General features: G+C 34.8%; 1 protein-coding gene across 1 annotated transcript in view; it reads left to right on the forward strand.

Annotated features, from left to right (window-relative positions):
- LOC141297542 (pancreatic secretory granule membrane major glycoprotein GP2-like) overlaps positions 1-17,876 on the forward strand; it is a 34,393-nt gene that overhangs the window by 8,299 nt on the left and 8,218 nt on the right. The window contains 1 exon segment of the mRNA XM_073827962.1: positions 11,588-11,722. Within this exon segment, the coding sequence (XP_073684063.1) occupies positions 11,588-11,722 (135 nt within the window).

The raw sequence follows: 17,876 nt of genomic DNA on the forward strand, positions 1-17,876 counted from the left end.
ATCAATGTTCAGTCAAGTGTTTCTTTTAGACATTATGCTCAGTTTGGGATAAGCGATGGTAAGTGCAAATACTGTAATGCAAATAGGCTGAATACCGAGGGTGGAGTATTTTTTACTGTACTATCATAGCCACGGGAACGTTTCATTTTGCCAGCTTTGCCACTTATTATATATGTGGACAGTGTATATGCTTAAGTAAAATGTTGATATCAGTTATATAATAAGTAATATAGGCTTGAAAAGTCGGTGTTTCACGGTGGTCGGCCATCCACCAACGTAGGCTACTTGCCCACGTCCCACCTTTCGTTTTTTTATAAAAATTGTATAATAAAATAATTTTTATAGAAATAATATTAATGTAGTTAAGCGGAACAACAGACAATCGTCCGCTTCAGGACGATACAGCAGGTGCAACAGCGCACGAGACGAGTGATCCTGCGAGATGATTGACACAACAATTAATATAGATAGATAGATAGATAGATAGATAGATAGATAGATAGATAGATAGATAGATAGATAGATAGATAGATAGATAGATAGATAGATAGATAGATAAAGTATAAAATAGCAGGGTTTTTTTTTTTCGTTTAAACTTTCTTTTTTAACTCTAGCCTAATATTTTATTTCCCTGGGCCCACCCAGTTGGTGAGCAATCGGTGGATGGCCGAAAGTCCGTGAAACACCGACTCTGCACAAGCCTATCTAGCTATTGATCAACATTTTACCTAAGCATCTAGGCTGTGCAGATTTAACCTAAATTTCAGCAAAATAAAACGTTTCTGTGGCTATATTGGTATATGTATATTACCTGCAGGCACCTATATTTTCTTCTTAATTAACAAAAGTTCACTTTGCGCTCTTGGCTTCTGCCTCCTCTATGGACCTGTCAATCATCTCGCTGGATCGCTCGTCTGGCCAGCTGTTGCTCGTGCTGTATGTAACACCGTGAAAAGCGACTTTTTAAAGTGTTATTTTTATCTAGCTGATGTCAACATTTTACTTGAGCATCTATGCACACTTATAATAACTTAAATCCTGGCGAAATGAAACGTTCTTGTGGCTATGATATACAGTACCTACAATAAAAACATAATTTTCCACCCTGGGTAACCTTCGATTTGCATTACAGTATTTGCACTTACCATCGCTTGTCCAAAACTGAGTATAATGTCTAAAAGATACTCAGATTAAAAAAAAAAAAAAAAAAAAAAACATACAGCAAAATAAAACATGCTGGGTGCAGATTAATATTTATGAAATAAATATTTCTGTGAAAAGAGTTAGAGAAGAAAGCCTAGTCAGAGGACTATCGTCTTGTTGACTCTCCTTTTAATAGAAACAGCAGGTATGCGATCGTTAAAAAAAATAAAAAATCAAGAAATAACGCGACCAAAGCTGTAAATTATTTTAAAGCCTTTATTCTATTGTTTGATTCATTTGTAACTATTTACTTCTTATGTACATTTCTTATGTGATTTTCTAATTGCTTTTCCAATTTTATTATGATTATTTTTAACTGCCTTAGTTATATTATATTTTGATGTAATAAATGTTATTGCACTTGTATGTTTGTTGTTTTAAAGACTGCAAAAGAATTAAAATAAATAACGATCTTTTATTTTGTTGAACGAACAATGGATGGGGTCTCTATGGCTCTGGATGGAGTCACCGGTTTTTCGTTGTCTGAACAAATAAAAAAACGAATAAAGGAGCCGTTTTCTTATTTATGCTTATTTCATTTCAAATTACAAATCAAATGAATAAAAGGTACACGGACCGCAATGGTCTCAGCAAGACTCGCTTTCACCACCTGCTGGTGAAGCGGAAAGCAACAGGCGGCGATTTTGTATCGATGCTCAATTGCTCTTCCTGCCATACCCGGATGTGTAGCATCGAATTGCTTGGCGAATTTGAATCGCTGAATTTTTGGAAGCGAAATAATACGCACCGAAATGTCCTGTCAAGTATCAAAGGTTGTATTGAAATTATTTAGTATTGAAATTTTGAACACTGCAATTGTTAAATTTGTATTTTAAAACAATATGAATATTTAATATTGAAATTGTAAACAATGCAATTGTGAAAGTTGTATTTTAAAATAATCTGTATTATTAACATTGAAAATTTTACAAATGAAATTTTATGTTTCCACTTGAAAAATTCACAGCCTAAATATCCACCCATGTTGAATTGCACAACCTTAAAATGCAAGCACTGTTAATACCATGCATTTTATTTCAGTTAGTGCTATACAGCACCCTGTTTTGCTTCAAAAACATTTGTCAGTATTTTACTTCCATAAAAAACACACACAAACACCTAAATGCTTATTTGTATTTGTTAACACTAATCATACAACATTATATGGGGTTAGATGATTTTTTTTGTAAAACATCATAGATAACTGAAATGAAGTTTGACTTTTTGTTGTCTTAACATTGGTATGTAAAATAATATTTTCTGGGTACAACACATTAAAATGATAAACAAACTGATAGTTATGTGTGAGTTGTAAGGTTACCATTATTTGACTCTGATCCACTGTCCACCCTGAAGGCCCATCGACCGGGAACATTGACATTACTGGAGTTCCTGAGGTTTGCGATGGAGCTGCCGTTGTTTGATCCAGGAATCACAAAGTACTGTGTGGAGTTTATTGTGTCATATCCAGCCTGAAAATGTGTTAAAGCATTATTCATATAAATCATTTATACAGTGCATATAATTTTGTACAGTAGTGAATAGTAACATTTTGTTTTTAATACAGGTTTGTTTTACCTGCACTAGATTTCCAGTTACAGCAATGTCACCATATTTCATCAGAATAAATGAATAATTGCTGCCTGAAATTAAAACCACTTGAAATGATGTTTCCTGAAAGATTAGAAAAAGATAATCACTATAAACTTAACTAATAACTTATTTATAGTTATTTTCTCTGTCACTTTCTTTGCGTATAAATAAGTTAACTACTATGTACTTACATTTAAATTAATAATTTGGTACAATGCACTTAGTGTATATACTTGTTTTTACATTGTACTTATATTTTTAAAAATACCTATGTAATTACATCTGTAATTAATTTCTGTAATTACATCTATAATTACGCAGTTGACCGATCCCTTACGCCTTAACCCACCCATAATCCTACCCATACCACCAAACCTGTCCCTAATCTTACCCGTTTTCCACCTTAATAGAAGCAAAAGTGTTTTGCAATACAATATGACCACAGAAAGTATTGTACTTATTTTTTGATGTAAGTACATAGTAGTTAAGGCCAACTAATATAAAGTGTGACCTATGTCTGAGATAAAGTATTTTACGAATCTTCATTATTGACAGTAATTGAAATTTTAGAAAGTCATTCATTATGCTCACAATTTCTGAGTATATTTATAGTTTTTTCTTTATTTATTTTTTCACTTTTAAAAACTGTTTAACAGTATTACTATAAATTTGGCTGGATCTTTTACAGTTTTCCACCGTATATAGAGTAAAGGAAACTTACCATTAATGAATTAATTTACAAGTTTTCATTGTTCATTTCTAGTTGGTCATTGAGGGCTACCAACAGCACAAAACAGCACTTTAGACATTTAGTTTTTAAGAGCTTGTCAAGAGCTTGTTGTTGTTGGGTTTTTTTTTTTCAGACTGTAACCAAGGCATATGATGTATGAATCTAAAAGAATGCATGAAGACAAATACAACACTCATAGTATAAATTACTGTTACAGAAGACCTTAAGTAGCTTGCTGATTTCATTAAATGGTATAGCCACAGCATTAGAATACACCTTTACTATTACTTTATAGTAAAATTAATAACATGAACAGCTCTTTAGCCAAGTGATATCATGTCATGGCAGCAAGATTACAAGTAGAGGAGCAAACTTATCCTGATAGCATAAGACAGCAAGTTATTAAACAACAGTAAAATGGTGTATTTATGCATTTATGAATGTACTACTTATTTAGATTCACACGGCAATCTCTTTATCTGGAATTATTCACACAGCATGGTAAAACATTTAACCTTTGTGTCATCATTCAGGGAAAACCTGCATTTACCAGGTGGATTTTTGTTTCTGTTGTATCCTCATTCTGTGCATGCTTGGTGGTTTCAGCTCCAGATTTACATTCAGTTTCTCGAGCTGAAACTTTGTTTTAACAACCAGTTATCTGATTGTTTTCCAGGACATACAATATTTTTCATGCACAAATACACACACACCTAAGAATATATGTTCGAGATAAAAACATTTTATGAATTATTATCAACACCACCATAATTTGAAAACAAATGAAAACTGTCACTTGTTCCTTCAGAAGTCATTCTAATTATGCTCACAATTCAGACTTTTTTCTAGCAATTCTGCAAATGAATTTATAGATTCTTCAATACATAAAGAAAGATAAAGCATATACAAGAGAATAAAGAAACAACATGAATGCAGATGTTTGTGACTGCCATCCAGATGTTGCAGCACTAGTGCTTAATTCTGAAAAATGCAGGGAAAAATTGTTAATTTAATTAATTGAACACTGCATACTGTTGTACTGCAAGTACTGCATACTGTAACTTGTAATGCAGTACTTCCAACATTGTTTTAATTAAAGGTCCCATATTGTCAAAATCGAAACTTTCTGGCTTTTTTCATGATAACTGAGGTCTAGGGGCTATGTAACTACCATATGAGTTTCAAAACAGTCAATCCACAGTAAACTGCACACAGCCTGAATAAAGTAGCTGTTCATTTTCACGAGCCACTGTGACTTCCGCAAGGATGTGATGTCTGATCTACTCAGTCATCGCCTTCAGTCACCACCCCGAGCACCAATCACGTCCCACCCTCCTTTTGTCAAACCCAGACAATATCGTGTCCATAACATTGCTAAGCAACAACAACACGAAAACAAGTCGAGAAAACCCTGTTCAGTCGATAGATGTCGAAACTACATCATTACACAGGCTTCAGAACAACGTGAAAATAAGAGACCACTGGCACGTCAGCTTCAGCCTCTTTCACTCAGCCATTCCGGTAAATACACGGATAATGTGTCCCATGATTTGTTCTGGAATTGTTTGATTTGGTTCATTCACAGTTGTTTTCCGGAATCTGTGCGTGCTTTACACACAACCCATAAAGACATGTGACGTTTGGATGTGAGATGTAATGCGACACATACGTTTCACTAAACTGAAACTAACCTGAACAAACTGTGCTTCAGCGCTGATAGTGAGGAGCTGGCTCTGCCCGATCGCCGCTTCATTCCACTTTGCACGTATTTTTTCGTCGTGAAGAGTCGCATGATAACGTGCATCATCACTACAACACTGCCTTTATGGTTCTGGCTTTTGTTCACACAACGCTCGTTCCCGTAATTTTCCAGAATCAGCGCGCATTGTGAAAGGGGCTTTACTAAAGCAACAGTTATGTAGCTTACTGCATTCGGTGTTTGAAAAAGAAAAAACATTAATGATCATTCTGAAATATCCTGTTGAGTATCAGCAGGCTAGGCTCTCTCTATGGCTCTGGGCTCGGCTAAAGCATACATGACCGTAGTTAACTGTGGTTGGCCTGGCTGTGCGTCACTCAGAAAACAACAGGCCAATCAGAAGAGAGGCTCATGAATATTAATTAGATGGGCCAAAATCGACCTGTTTTTGACAGAGCTCCTAAAAAAGGAGCTGTAAAAATATATTGAGATGGATTTTGGCACTTATACCGCAAATATATATTCTTAAGGACATCAACAACTAAAATAAACCTCCAGAAATGTGTACAATATGGGACTTTTAAGTAACAATAAGGCTCAATAAGAACTTTTTGTGGGTATACTGACCACCCAGATATGATAAAGGTTGTGCCTTAAACTAATTCAAATCCTATTTTGATACTAGAACAATTTTTCCCATCCCAACTAGTTTTGACCTGTGGAGTTCCCCAAGGATCTATTCTTTGCCCCATTTAGTTTCGATCCCTCTGGGTTTCATTTTTAAATTGAAAGTTATAAGTATTCATTCATTCAGAACTGTTATTCTGACTTTTTTTATTTTACTTTTTTTTTTGTGGTATTAGGACATTTATAAAATATCTTCATGGAGCATGATCTTTACTTAATATCCTAATGATTTTTGCCATACAAGAAAAATCGATCATTTTGACCCATACAATGGAGTTTTGATTTCATGGTGACTGAGGCTGAGTGCCATGTACAATCATCTCTTTCCTGGTCATTTCTATAAGCATTTTGGGAAAATGTACCTGCAGTGAGTCATCAGATGGGGTCAGTGTTACTCCACATTCAGTGCGCTTGTGTTTTGTAGGCCACTTCTCCAGGCAAAGGCAGCTGACGTCTGAACGAGAGAAACACATCAAAGGATGATTCATGATTTCCCTTAACATTTATCCAGGGCTCTTAGCTTGTGGGCCTCACCGCTTCTCTGCTTTAAGCTCAGATGAGTGGGAGTCTGACTATTAGCAAATGCCCTGTGATCACAGAGGAAAAATGACAGATGAGAGTTATTGATACTTATCCTCCTGAAGGGCGTAGAGATGAAACAGAAACACTTCAGGACCAGTAGGGACCTTCATCACTTTATAATATAAGCATTAAAACTTTAATTAATTGGGAACAATATTTAGGGAGACACTTCAACACATTTTTAGAGAAACGCGTCATCAGCACAATGAGAAATGTTGCATTATCTGGAAATGGCTCTAATAAGCGAGCTACTGTCAAGAGCTTTTCGTCCTTTTTCCTGCCAAGAATAAGAATATTCTCATTATTGTGCGACTTTGGCCCGTAATTAACGTTAGATTAACAAACGCATCAGTCTGCCGGCTGCGTGGCAAGAAATGTATTCTGCTCTTCAAAGGTCAATTAGATGCCGCCGAGTTCAGATTGGTATAATGTCAGATGTCCAAACGCTCGTGTCAGGAGATTCGTTATGTTCTCTCATCTGCCGAGCAAATACTTTCTGATGTGCTTTGAAGGGGACAAGACAATCTCTTTAGTGCAACATCTACATTTAGGGAATAGGGAGTGCAACCTGCACACTGTGATGAGCTTCTTTTTTTTTTTTTTGCAAATACACTACCAATCAAAAGTTTGAAATAACTAAGGTTGTTTTTAAAAGAAGTCTCTTTTGCCAACAAAGTTTGCATTTATTTGATGTGTATGTATGTATATATATATATATATATATATATATATATATATATATATATACACACACACACACACACAGTCAAGCCTGAAAGTATTCATAACCCTGGCAAATTCTGACTTAAAGTTACTTATTCAACCAGCAAGTTTTTTTTTTTTGTTTTTTTTTGACAAGAAATGACACAGGCTTCTCCCAAAAGATAATAAGATGATGTACAAGAGGCATCATTGTGGAAAAAAAAAATTATTCTCAGCTTTTTCTTACATTTGAACAAAAAATGTCATGTCCAAAATTATTCATACCCTTTGCAAACGGTCACAGTCTGTGGGAAAATCCAAAGTTCTATACCATTCCAAATAGTCCAAGTTGTTCTAAAGCATGCTAATTACCCTAATTCATTTGGGAACAGCTGTTTTAATCAACTCAACAGGTAAAAAACAGAAGCTCTCTTCTGTTGGTTTGTGGACAGTCATGGCTAAGACAAAGGAGTTCACTGAGGACCTGTGGTTGCGCATTGTGGCTGCTCACAAGTCAGGAAAGGGCTATACATATCTAAATGTTTTGAAGTTCCAGTGACTAAAGTGAAAAGTATTATTAAAAAATACAAGAAGTTCTGCACTGTGAAAAATCTCAGGGGACATGGTCAGAAGCCAAAAGTGATACATGTGCTGGCCAAGAGGATAGTGTGTGAGGTAAAAAAGAATTCAAGGATAACCACCAAGGCCATCCTGATAAATCTGGGGTCTGCTGGTGGCAACATCTCAAGGCAGACGGTCCAAAGGACACTGCACACCGCTGGGTTCCACGGACGCAGACCAAGGAGGAAATATATATTTCAGTTTAATAAAATTTCAAATCTGAATATATTTAATAAAAAGAGAGTTTTTTGCACCATTACTCCAGTCTTTAGTGTCACGTGATCATTCAGAAATAATTCTAATATGCTGATCAAAAACATTTCTTCTTCTTATCAGCATTGAAAACAGCAGTGCTGCTTCATATTTTTGTGGAAACCATATACTACCATTTAACAGTTTAGGGCAAATCTTGAATTTTATTATTCTTATACAGTAAAGACATTTATAATAATATGTTATACATGTCTTTACTATATAATAATAATAATAATAATAATAATTTGTATACAAAATATTTTTATTATTTATTATTTACAAATAAATGCTGTTCTTTTGAACTTTCTATTCTATTTTTTTTACCAGCCATTTTATCCTTTTTGTAATCATGTAAACACAAAGACAAAACAACTAAATGAACATTGTTTCTTTTATGTGTAAATGTTTACAGTTTTTTTTTTTGTTCCATCCATATTGTTTTTTTATTTTTATTTTTTTATTAAACATTTGCTTAGAAAATACAAATGTGAGAAAACAGAGGAAGGAAAAGAGCCAAGGGTTCAAGAATGGCCAAACAATATATAGCAATTAAAATTCAAAAGAGTTAAAATAAATAAATAAATAATGAAAAACAACAACAACAACAACAACAACAAAAAACATAAAATTTGAAATGTAACGCAATGAATCAATGTCAGTTTATGGTTATTTACTATAAATCATATGTTCTTCTTTTTTACCTCCATAAACGGTATACTACTGTAAAAGTACATGTAATTATCCAATACAGTTTTTAATCATATATAGTAGGGGAACTTACAGTTAACCATTTAACGGGTTTTTACTGTAGCATTTTTACAATCTTTTACTGTTAAATTCACGGTCATTTTTTACAGTGTACTGAAAAACATTTAGAAAGCATTATTTTTATGTTAGCATTAGTTTTAGTCTCATTTCTCAATTAGCACAGTTTACCCCACTCTCCTCCCGTACCACAGAAACATTATTGTCAGCGTCTTAGTGAAATCAAACCTGTATCTTCTGAGAGTTGCTAGCAAATTTGTTGAGCAAGAACAGCTGTGAATGCAAAAAAAATCAACATCTTAAATAAGATCTCTAACTATTGTGGAGTGCAGGGACAGTGTGTATAAGAGAGAGAGAGAGAGAGAGAGAGAGAGGTGACAGTCATTTTGAGCTGCAGTTGCCACTGCATCTAAGCTCTCGTATCTTTACATCTCATGTCTATGGTCGGTCACCTAGCAACGCTTCACGGCTTGTTAATTGCTCTGGCGGCACCTGTGGTTTCTAATGATGCTGGTACTGATGCAAATGTGGAATTCCTTTAATCAGAGCATGGAGGAATTAGCATCTCTGTCCCCGTGTCTACAGCCAGAAACAGACTGTGAGTGAATGAGTAAGACTCACACAGTGCTGCAGAGACAGATGTAACAAACAGACTGAATACTTGAAAAAAATACTTTGAAGATGAAATCAAACTTGGCCCTATTAACTCTAAAGGGGTCATCGGATGACATTTTCCACAAGTTGATATGATTCTTTAGGGTCTTAATGAGAAGTCTATAACATACTTTGGTTAAAATTTCTCAATGGTAGTGTAAAAAAACACTCTTTTTACCTTTTCAAAATCAGCCCTTTTTAGAGCAAGCTATTCTGTTGCATGCTCCTTTAAATGATAATGAGCTCTGCTTGACCTGCCCCTCTCTGCCGTGGGATGACGAGCCGTAATGCTTACTTTAACCTCGTTTAGCGGCTAAACTTGCTAACAAGCACACTATTAAGAAAGGCCATTTGCAAAGATGCACAATACTCACTTCTGCTGTGGGTAAAGCTGCATACAAGCATTTGCACAACATAGATCGGGATCGGCACTTTCCTTTCAAAAACGAAAGTAACATTAATACTCTGCTTCTTCAGCGGCTCAGATGTCGGGGGTAAATGACGACTGCTATGTTCATTATTACATCTAACAACAGAACACAGAGTCACACAATGGCGATCGGAGTCAGACTGTTTCAGCTCGGTGAGGGCGGGTCTAAGGTAAGGCGCTCATGTCAATCAACTATCATGGGAGCGGCCTCTGTCTGTGTGACATCACACCAACAATAAGCTGAGAATGACCTGATTTTTAAAAGGGGATATTACTTTTATAGATTAAAAAATACCACTAAGTGGATTTTTATCATTGTAGGGTGGTTGTGCATACAAACTGCCAACACAAAATTCAAAATATTAAGAAAAATTGCCTTTAAAGTTGTCCAAATGAAGTTCTTAGCAATGCATATTAATCAAAAACTAAGTTTTGATATATTTACGGTACATGATCTTTACTTAATATCCTAATGATTTTTGGCATCTTTTGGCAAAGAAAATCTATAATTTTGACCCATACAATGCATAGTTGGCTACTGCTACAAATACTGTATACCTGTGCTACTTAAGACTGGATTTGTGGTCCAGGGTCACATTTCTGGTCTCATAATGCATGATTTCTGGTTGTATATTCTGTTTTATTCATAAATGCAGATGAATGTTATTGTCAGACTAGAGCTGTGTTTTTCAGATGGACAAACCAGCTGAGAAAGTAAAAGATTTGAGCTAAATTAAATAGCAGTACTATATTTTTTGTTAATTAATCTAAAAATATTCTGTAAAATATACATTTATGTGGTTTAAAAGTAAATTAAATTTTAATAAAAAAAAATTTCATGTTCTTACACTTTAATTTAACTAACTTAACTAGTACACAACACCTATGTCTTTCTGAAATGAGTAAAATAACATGTTCTTTAATGATTACATATTCATTCTGATATTTATATTATTTTAATAAAGTTAACTTAAATAATACACAAACAAAAGCAATTGCCGTAATTTCTTAAAAATCTCTTCTCTCTGAAACATGACTAACATGAAATTACATTTTTCATTTCATATTTCCTGAAATTTTTACAATACATTTAACAAAATTAACTAATGACAAACACTTACTATAACAGTATTTTTTTTCAATCTGGTTTTCTTTTTTCTAAAATATAACTAATATGAAATATTACGTTTTTTATGATCTTCAATTTTTATTTTAATATCGTATTTGAATAAAGTTAACAGTTTTAACTATTGCAAAGTGACTTATTCTTAAAAACTCTTATTTTCTTTCTGAAATATAAGTAATGTTGAGTTTTTATTGAGTTCTTCAGGATCTTTAATGCTTTTTAAAAAATATTTCAACAGTGTCTCCATCTTCTTTATGAAATATGAATTTTGAAAATGATTGTGTAATTTGTCAAGCATGCAAACTCACATCCTTGTGATGTAGTAACTCTTCCTTAAAAATTCCTCTTAAAAGGTGCAATAAAAAGATCAAACCATGATTTTACAAATATAGAAATGTTAAGAATCAGTGCTTAATTTGATGGTTTCTTCTCTTCTGGTATGAGAGCCGTGGAGCATGCGGTGTAAAATGAGAAAACTTTCATCTTCTAAAATTCTTTAATATCATGTGCAACCTATTCAAAATCATTCTCATTTTGCAGATGCTTTAAGCAGAGAGGCATTGAAGCGCTTGAAAGCACGGCCCGCTGTAGCAGAAAGTCTCTCGCTCAAGGACACAATGGAAACTCAGCAGAAACGCAACCTCAGCACTCGCCTCCAGCCCGAATCCCAGAGGGGTGAGTGATCTTGAACAGGCTCTTTCATACACACACACCACCAGCAGTAAACGCTGGCCTTTCTGCCGTATGAGCGCACTTACTAGTGACTCCACAGACCTGTGCTGTCCAGTAAATACACTCTTTGATTCTGATTTGCATCTTAAATCACTAACCTGGAGTGGTCGGATGTGCTGATGGTTGCTTTGGTAACCTCTGGCAGAAAGAAATTGGAAGAGGAGAGATTATCAGGCCCCGACCTTCATCTTTCATCCGGACTGCCGCTCAAGTGGCTTTTGTTTGTTTGTTTGTTTTTTAAAAACCTCTTCAGACCTGCTGAAGGACTGGAAATGACTTTCCCTTCTCCATTATGTTACTGTAGTCGCTGTATACTGAGAAACAAACAAACATGGAAAGTGTGATAAAGTCGCAAACACTCTAGATCAGGAGTGATACAAGAAGTCAAATACATCAGTATGTGTGTGAAGACTGAAACACAAACAGTGGAAATTACAGTGCAAATGAAAACTGTGCTGAGAGATGGTAAAGCCAAGATGACTTTAAATGTAAAATGTGTCGAAACTTGAAAGATTTAAACTGAATTTTGTTGCCCGACCTGAACTGTTTCAAAAGTTGTATTATATAAAAAAGGCTTTTATTTGCACTGGGGGAAAAAAGGTCTAGAACCAATTTTTTTACTCAGAAATTGCTTGTTTTTGTTAGAAATGTAAGTCAAAAGTTTACATACACCTTGCAGAAACTGCAAAACTGAATAAGATATTTCACATAAAAGACATTTAAATGTAGTCCACAAGAGAAATTAATAGTTGGATTTATAAAAACGACCCCGTTCAAAAGTTTACATACACTTATGTTACCTGAATGATCCACAGCTGTTTTTTTGTTTGCTTTGTTTTGTTTTTTGTTTTTAGGGATAGTCCCTTGTTTGTCCTGAACAGTTCATTCCTTCAGGTCCCACAAATTATTTGGTGTTTCAGCATGTTTGTGTATTTGAACCCTTTCCAGCAATGACTGTAAGATTTTGAGATCCATCTTTTCACACTGAGCTCATATGCAACTATTACAGAAGCTCACTGATGCTTCAGAAGGAAGCACGATGCATTAAGAGCCAGGGAGTGAAAACTTTTGGATTTTGAAGAATAGAGTAAATTTAAGTTATTTTGAAACATGTAAGTACCTTCTGTAACTTCTAAAGGTCAGTACTAAATGAAAAAATAAAAATAAGAAAAACGTACACACTTTCATTCTGTTCAAAAGTTTTCGCCCCCTGGCTCTTAATGCATTGTGTTTCCTTCTGAAGCATCGGTGAGCATCTGAACCTTCTGTAATAGTTGCATTTGAGTCCCTCAGTTGTCCTCAGTGTGAAAAGATGGATCTCAAAATCATACAATCATTGTTGGTAAGGGTTCAAATACACAAAAATTGCGGAAAACCAACAAATTTGTGGGACCTGAAGGATTTTTCTGAAGAGCAGAGGGCAGTTTAACTGTTCAGGACAAACAAGGCACTCATGAACAACCATCACTAAACAAAAAAAAACACAGCTGTGGATCATTCAGGTAACTAAAAAGTATTAAGTGCATGTAAACTTTTGAACAGGGTTTTTTTTATATATACGAATATACATATAAATCAGGTTTTAAACTGCAAATGCATGTTAGTTTGACATCAGATTTGGATCCCATTTGTAAACATAACATTTAATGTGTCTGGACTGCAAGCAGCTAGTGATTTCAGTCGGATATAGCAAAATGTATAAATAAATGAATTGTATTTCTGCCGCCTATCTGAACAAGACGAAAAGTTTCACATTCTCGTACGTACAAACTGGCTATTTCCACAAAACATCCAGTATCACTGAATTATGTACGAAAGATCTTTAGTGAATTTTTCAACTGTGACATCTCTGAACTGGTAAAGCCTGTGCAGCAAGAGTGAATATAAATGTCTGGCAAATAATTCATGTCAGTCAGTGTGTGTGCTTATGTGAAGAGAGGCGTTAAAAGATGAAACCCTATTCATTTCACACAGTCACACAAGCCAAAATATACCAATAGAAAACACACACACACACACACACACACACACACACACACACACACTATACTAATGCACAGCCTGCATGATAAATGAAAGTGGCGTGTCACATGCTGTAAACACATTTCACTGCTCAAATGAGAGCGACACAACGGCTCTGGTCCAAAACCCAGCGAGTGGCCTACATATGCTGCAGGAAAAGTTCACCACAAAATGAAAATGTCTTTAAACTTTACTCACCCTCAGGCTGTCCAAGAGTTTTTCTTCATCAGAACAGATTTAAAGAAATGTAGCATCACAATACTTGCTCACCAATGGATCCTCCGCAGTCAATGGGTGCCGTCAGAATGAAAGTCCAAACTGCTGATAAAAATATCACAATAATTCACTGGTAATCCACACCACCCCAGTCCATCAATTACCATCTTTTGAAGCAAAAACCTACATGTTTGTAAAAAACAAAACCATCATTAAGAAATGTAGCATCACAAAACTTGCTCACCAATGGATCCTTTGCAGTGAATGGGTGCAGTCGGAATGAGAGTCCTAACAGATTATAAAAACATCACAATAATCCACAAATAATCCACATCAATTAACATATTCGAAGCAAAACCCTGCATGTTTGTACGAAACAAATCCATCATTAAGGAATGTTGCATGAAAATACTTGCTCACATATGGATCTTCTGCAGTGAATGGGTGCCGTCAGAATGAGAGTCCAAACATCTAATAAAACATCACAATCCACAAATAATCCACATTAGTTAACATCTTTTGAAGCAAAAACCTGCATGTTTGTAAGAAACAAATCCATCATGAAGAAATGTAGCATCAAAATACTTGCTCACCAGTGGATCCTCTGCAGTGAATGGGTGCCGTCAGAATGAGAGTCCAAACAGCTGATAAAAACATCACAATAATCCACATCAATTAACATATTTGAAGCACAAACCTGCATGTTTGTAAGAAACAAATCCATCATTAAGAAATGTAGCATCACAATACTTGCTCACCAATGGATCCTCTGCAGTGAATGGGTGCCGTCAGAATGAGATTCCAAACAGATGATAAAAACATCACAATAATCCACATCAATTCACATATTTGAAGCAAAAACCTGCATCTTTGTAAGAAACAAATCCATCATTAAGAAATGTAGCATCACAATACTTGCTCACCAATGGATCCTCTGCAGTGAATGGGTGCCGTCAGAATGAGAGTCCAAACAGCTGATAAAAACATCACAATAATCCACATCAATTAACATATTTGAAGCAAAAAACCTGCATGTTTGTAAGAAACAAATCCATCATTAAGGAATGTTGCATCAAAATACTTTCTCACCAATGGATCTCATGCAGTGAATGGGTGCCGCTAGAATGAGAGTCCAAACATCTAATAAAACATCACAATCCACAAATAATCCACATTAGTTAACATCTTTTGAAGCAAAAACCTGCATGTTTGTAAGAAACAAATCCATCATGAAGAAATGTAGCATCAAAAGACTTGCTCACCAATGGATCCTCTGCAGTGAATGGGTGCCGTCAGAATGAGAGGCCAAACAGCTGATAAAAACATCACAATAATCCACATCAATTAACATATTTGAAGCAAAAACCTGCATGTTTGTAAGAAACAAATCCATCATTAAGAAATGTAGCATCACAATACTTGCTCAACAATGGATCCTCTGCAGTGAATGGGTGCCGTCGGAATGAGAGTCTAAACAGCTGATAAAAACCACAATAATCCACATCAATTAACATATGTGAAGCAAAAACCTGCATGTTTGTAAGAAACAAATTCACCATTAGGAAATGTAGCATCACAATACCTGCTCACCAATGAATCCTCTGCAGTGAATGGGTGCCGTCAGAATGAGAGTCCAAACAGCAGATAAAAACATCACAATAATCCACAAGCAATCCAAACCACTCCAGTCCATCAATTAACATCTTTTGAAGCAAAGACCTGCATGTTTGTAAGAATCAAATCCACCACTAAGGGCTAAAAAATATGCCTTTTTTCCAGTGAAAAATGTCTGAATCAGGAGAGAAATCTTCACAGATCAAGTATCATTTACAAGCCAAAACAGTTATTATGGATAATGGATTTTAGAAAGAAGCAATGATTTAAATGAAAACATGATTTAAAATGTTGTCATCACAAGACGTTAACTCTGTCCCAAAAAAAGTAGGTGACATCATCATGCTGACTTTAGAAAATTGCTAAATGCTCAAATAGTTACTTAAAAAGAAAATAGTTAACCGTCTAATTAAAGATGGACAGTGTATTTGAACTTGCCAATGCTAAACTCTGTCGGAATCAGTTGTGAAGTGTCTGCAGTATGAACAGAATATCAATGTGCCTCTGAGTTACAGAAACTCTTTGGTTTTAATAAAGTGAAGTATTTCTGTGCATGCTAAAATAGGTTGAGAGAGAACAAGTGGAAAGACGCAGAAGAGAACAAAACATGAACAAAGACTTTTCAAGCAGCTCAGTATTTGACAGGTCTAACATGAGCTTGTGATTTCAACATCACAATGTTATTTCAACTAGTCGCTTTCTAGATTCTCTGAAATAGATGTTTGACTATAACTATAAAGTCTGGCTCACTCTACACTCTTAAAGGTGCTTCACGATGCCATGGAAGAACTCTAAAGCACCTTTATTTTTAAGAGTGTATAGCTTATTCTGAATAAAATACAGCACTTTTGATGATTGTTACAGAAGGTAAATGTAATGTTCAGAATTTTCAGTGTCACATAATCCTTCGGAAATCATTCTAATATGACGATTTAATGCTCAAGATGTTGAAAACAGTTGTGCCGCTTTATATTTTTGCGAAAACCATGACATTTTATACATTAAATAAAAAACACCAGACTGACTATCAACAGCATGTCATGTGGCCATTTTAAAATAGTCTCAACTGTAACTGTTCAGCAAATACATTAACACAAGAAAGCCAGAGCTAAAGCAATCGACTAATGTTGGTACTGTAACCCAAGAGCTGCTAAAAAGAGACCGATCACCCCGCTTGTGTTTGTTCACCGTGTTGGATGAGCGGCCTGATCGATGTGTTCGAGTGCGACCATAGATTAGTGATTATATGAGCCGGGATCAATAGGACAAGGACGATTTTCCTCTGTATATTTGTCTCACTGGCAGGTTCGCCCGCCATATTTACATAAAATCGATCAGAAACACACACGCTGTTTGGGATCGTAATTGGACGACTCTATAACGCAGCAATTCGATTTAATTCTATCAGTTCCCACATATACAATGTTTTCAGATTTAGCCACAGCAGGATCTATAATGGAAATTTGTAGGAGAGATAATACAGTGTTATTAAATTATGCACAGAAAATGTGTGAAAATGATAGTGTGAAAAAGTAAAAGTAAGTAAACCCTTTGAAAAGGCTTCTGTTTTGTCAATATATGTGGGTGAACTAATAGTGGATTTTCATTAGAACAGCACTGACAGAAAATGTGATATAATTTATGTAATAACACCCTGCTGAAAATGCCTAAAACAGATGATTTGCTAGTTTGTGTACAAACCTCTCTAAAATCAGGCAACAAAACAGCTTTACCAAGATTAGGTACCAATTTAGACCAGCAAACCAGTTTAGGCTGGGATAAGATTTTTTTTTTTTTCAGCACAACAGTCAGAAAAGACAACCAATCCTACCAAAATACTTTTATATAAATAAATATTGCGCCACTTGTTGCCCTACAAATAAATACATTAATAAATAAATTTAAAAATGTTAAAAAACACACATAATTTTACTTTCCAAAACCATAACTATTAAAAAACTGAAATAAAACATAAATATTAGATGAAACACTTGGCTACTAACTGAAATAAAACAAATTGAAGTACTAAAATTCTCTAAAATAAATCTAAATTTACATGTTTAAAAAATAAATAAATAAATAAATATTGGATCACTTGTTGCCCTACAAATAAATAAATGAATATTTTTAGTACTATATAAAAATATGTAAAACACGCAATATTTTTATTTCAATCCCATTCCATATGTTTTTTTTAAATCAGTGATGTTATAGTGAACTAAAACTATAACTATTAAAAATACTG

Source organism: Garra rufa, chromosome 22 (assembly GCF_049309525.1).
Source record: "Garra rufa chromosome 22, GarRuf1.0, whole genome shotgun sequence".
Lineage (NCBI taxonomy): Eukaryota > Metazoa > Chordata > Actinopteri > Cypriniformes > Cyprinidae > Garra > Garra rufa.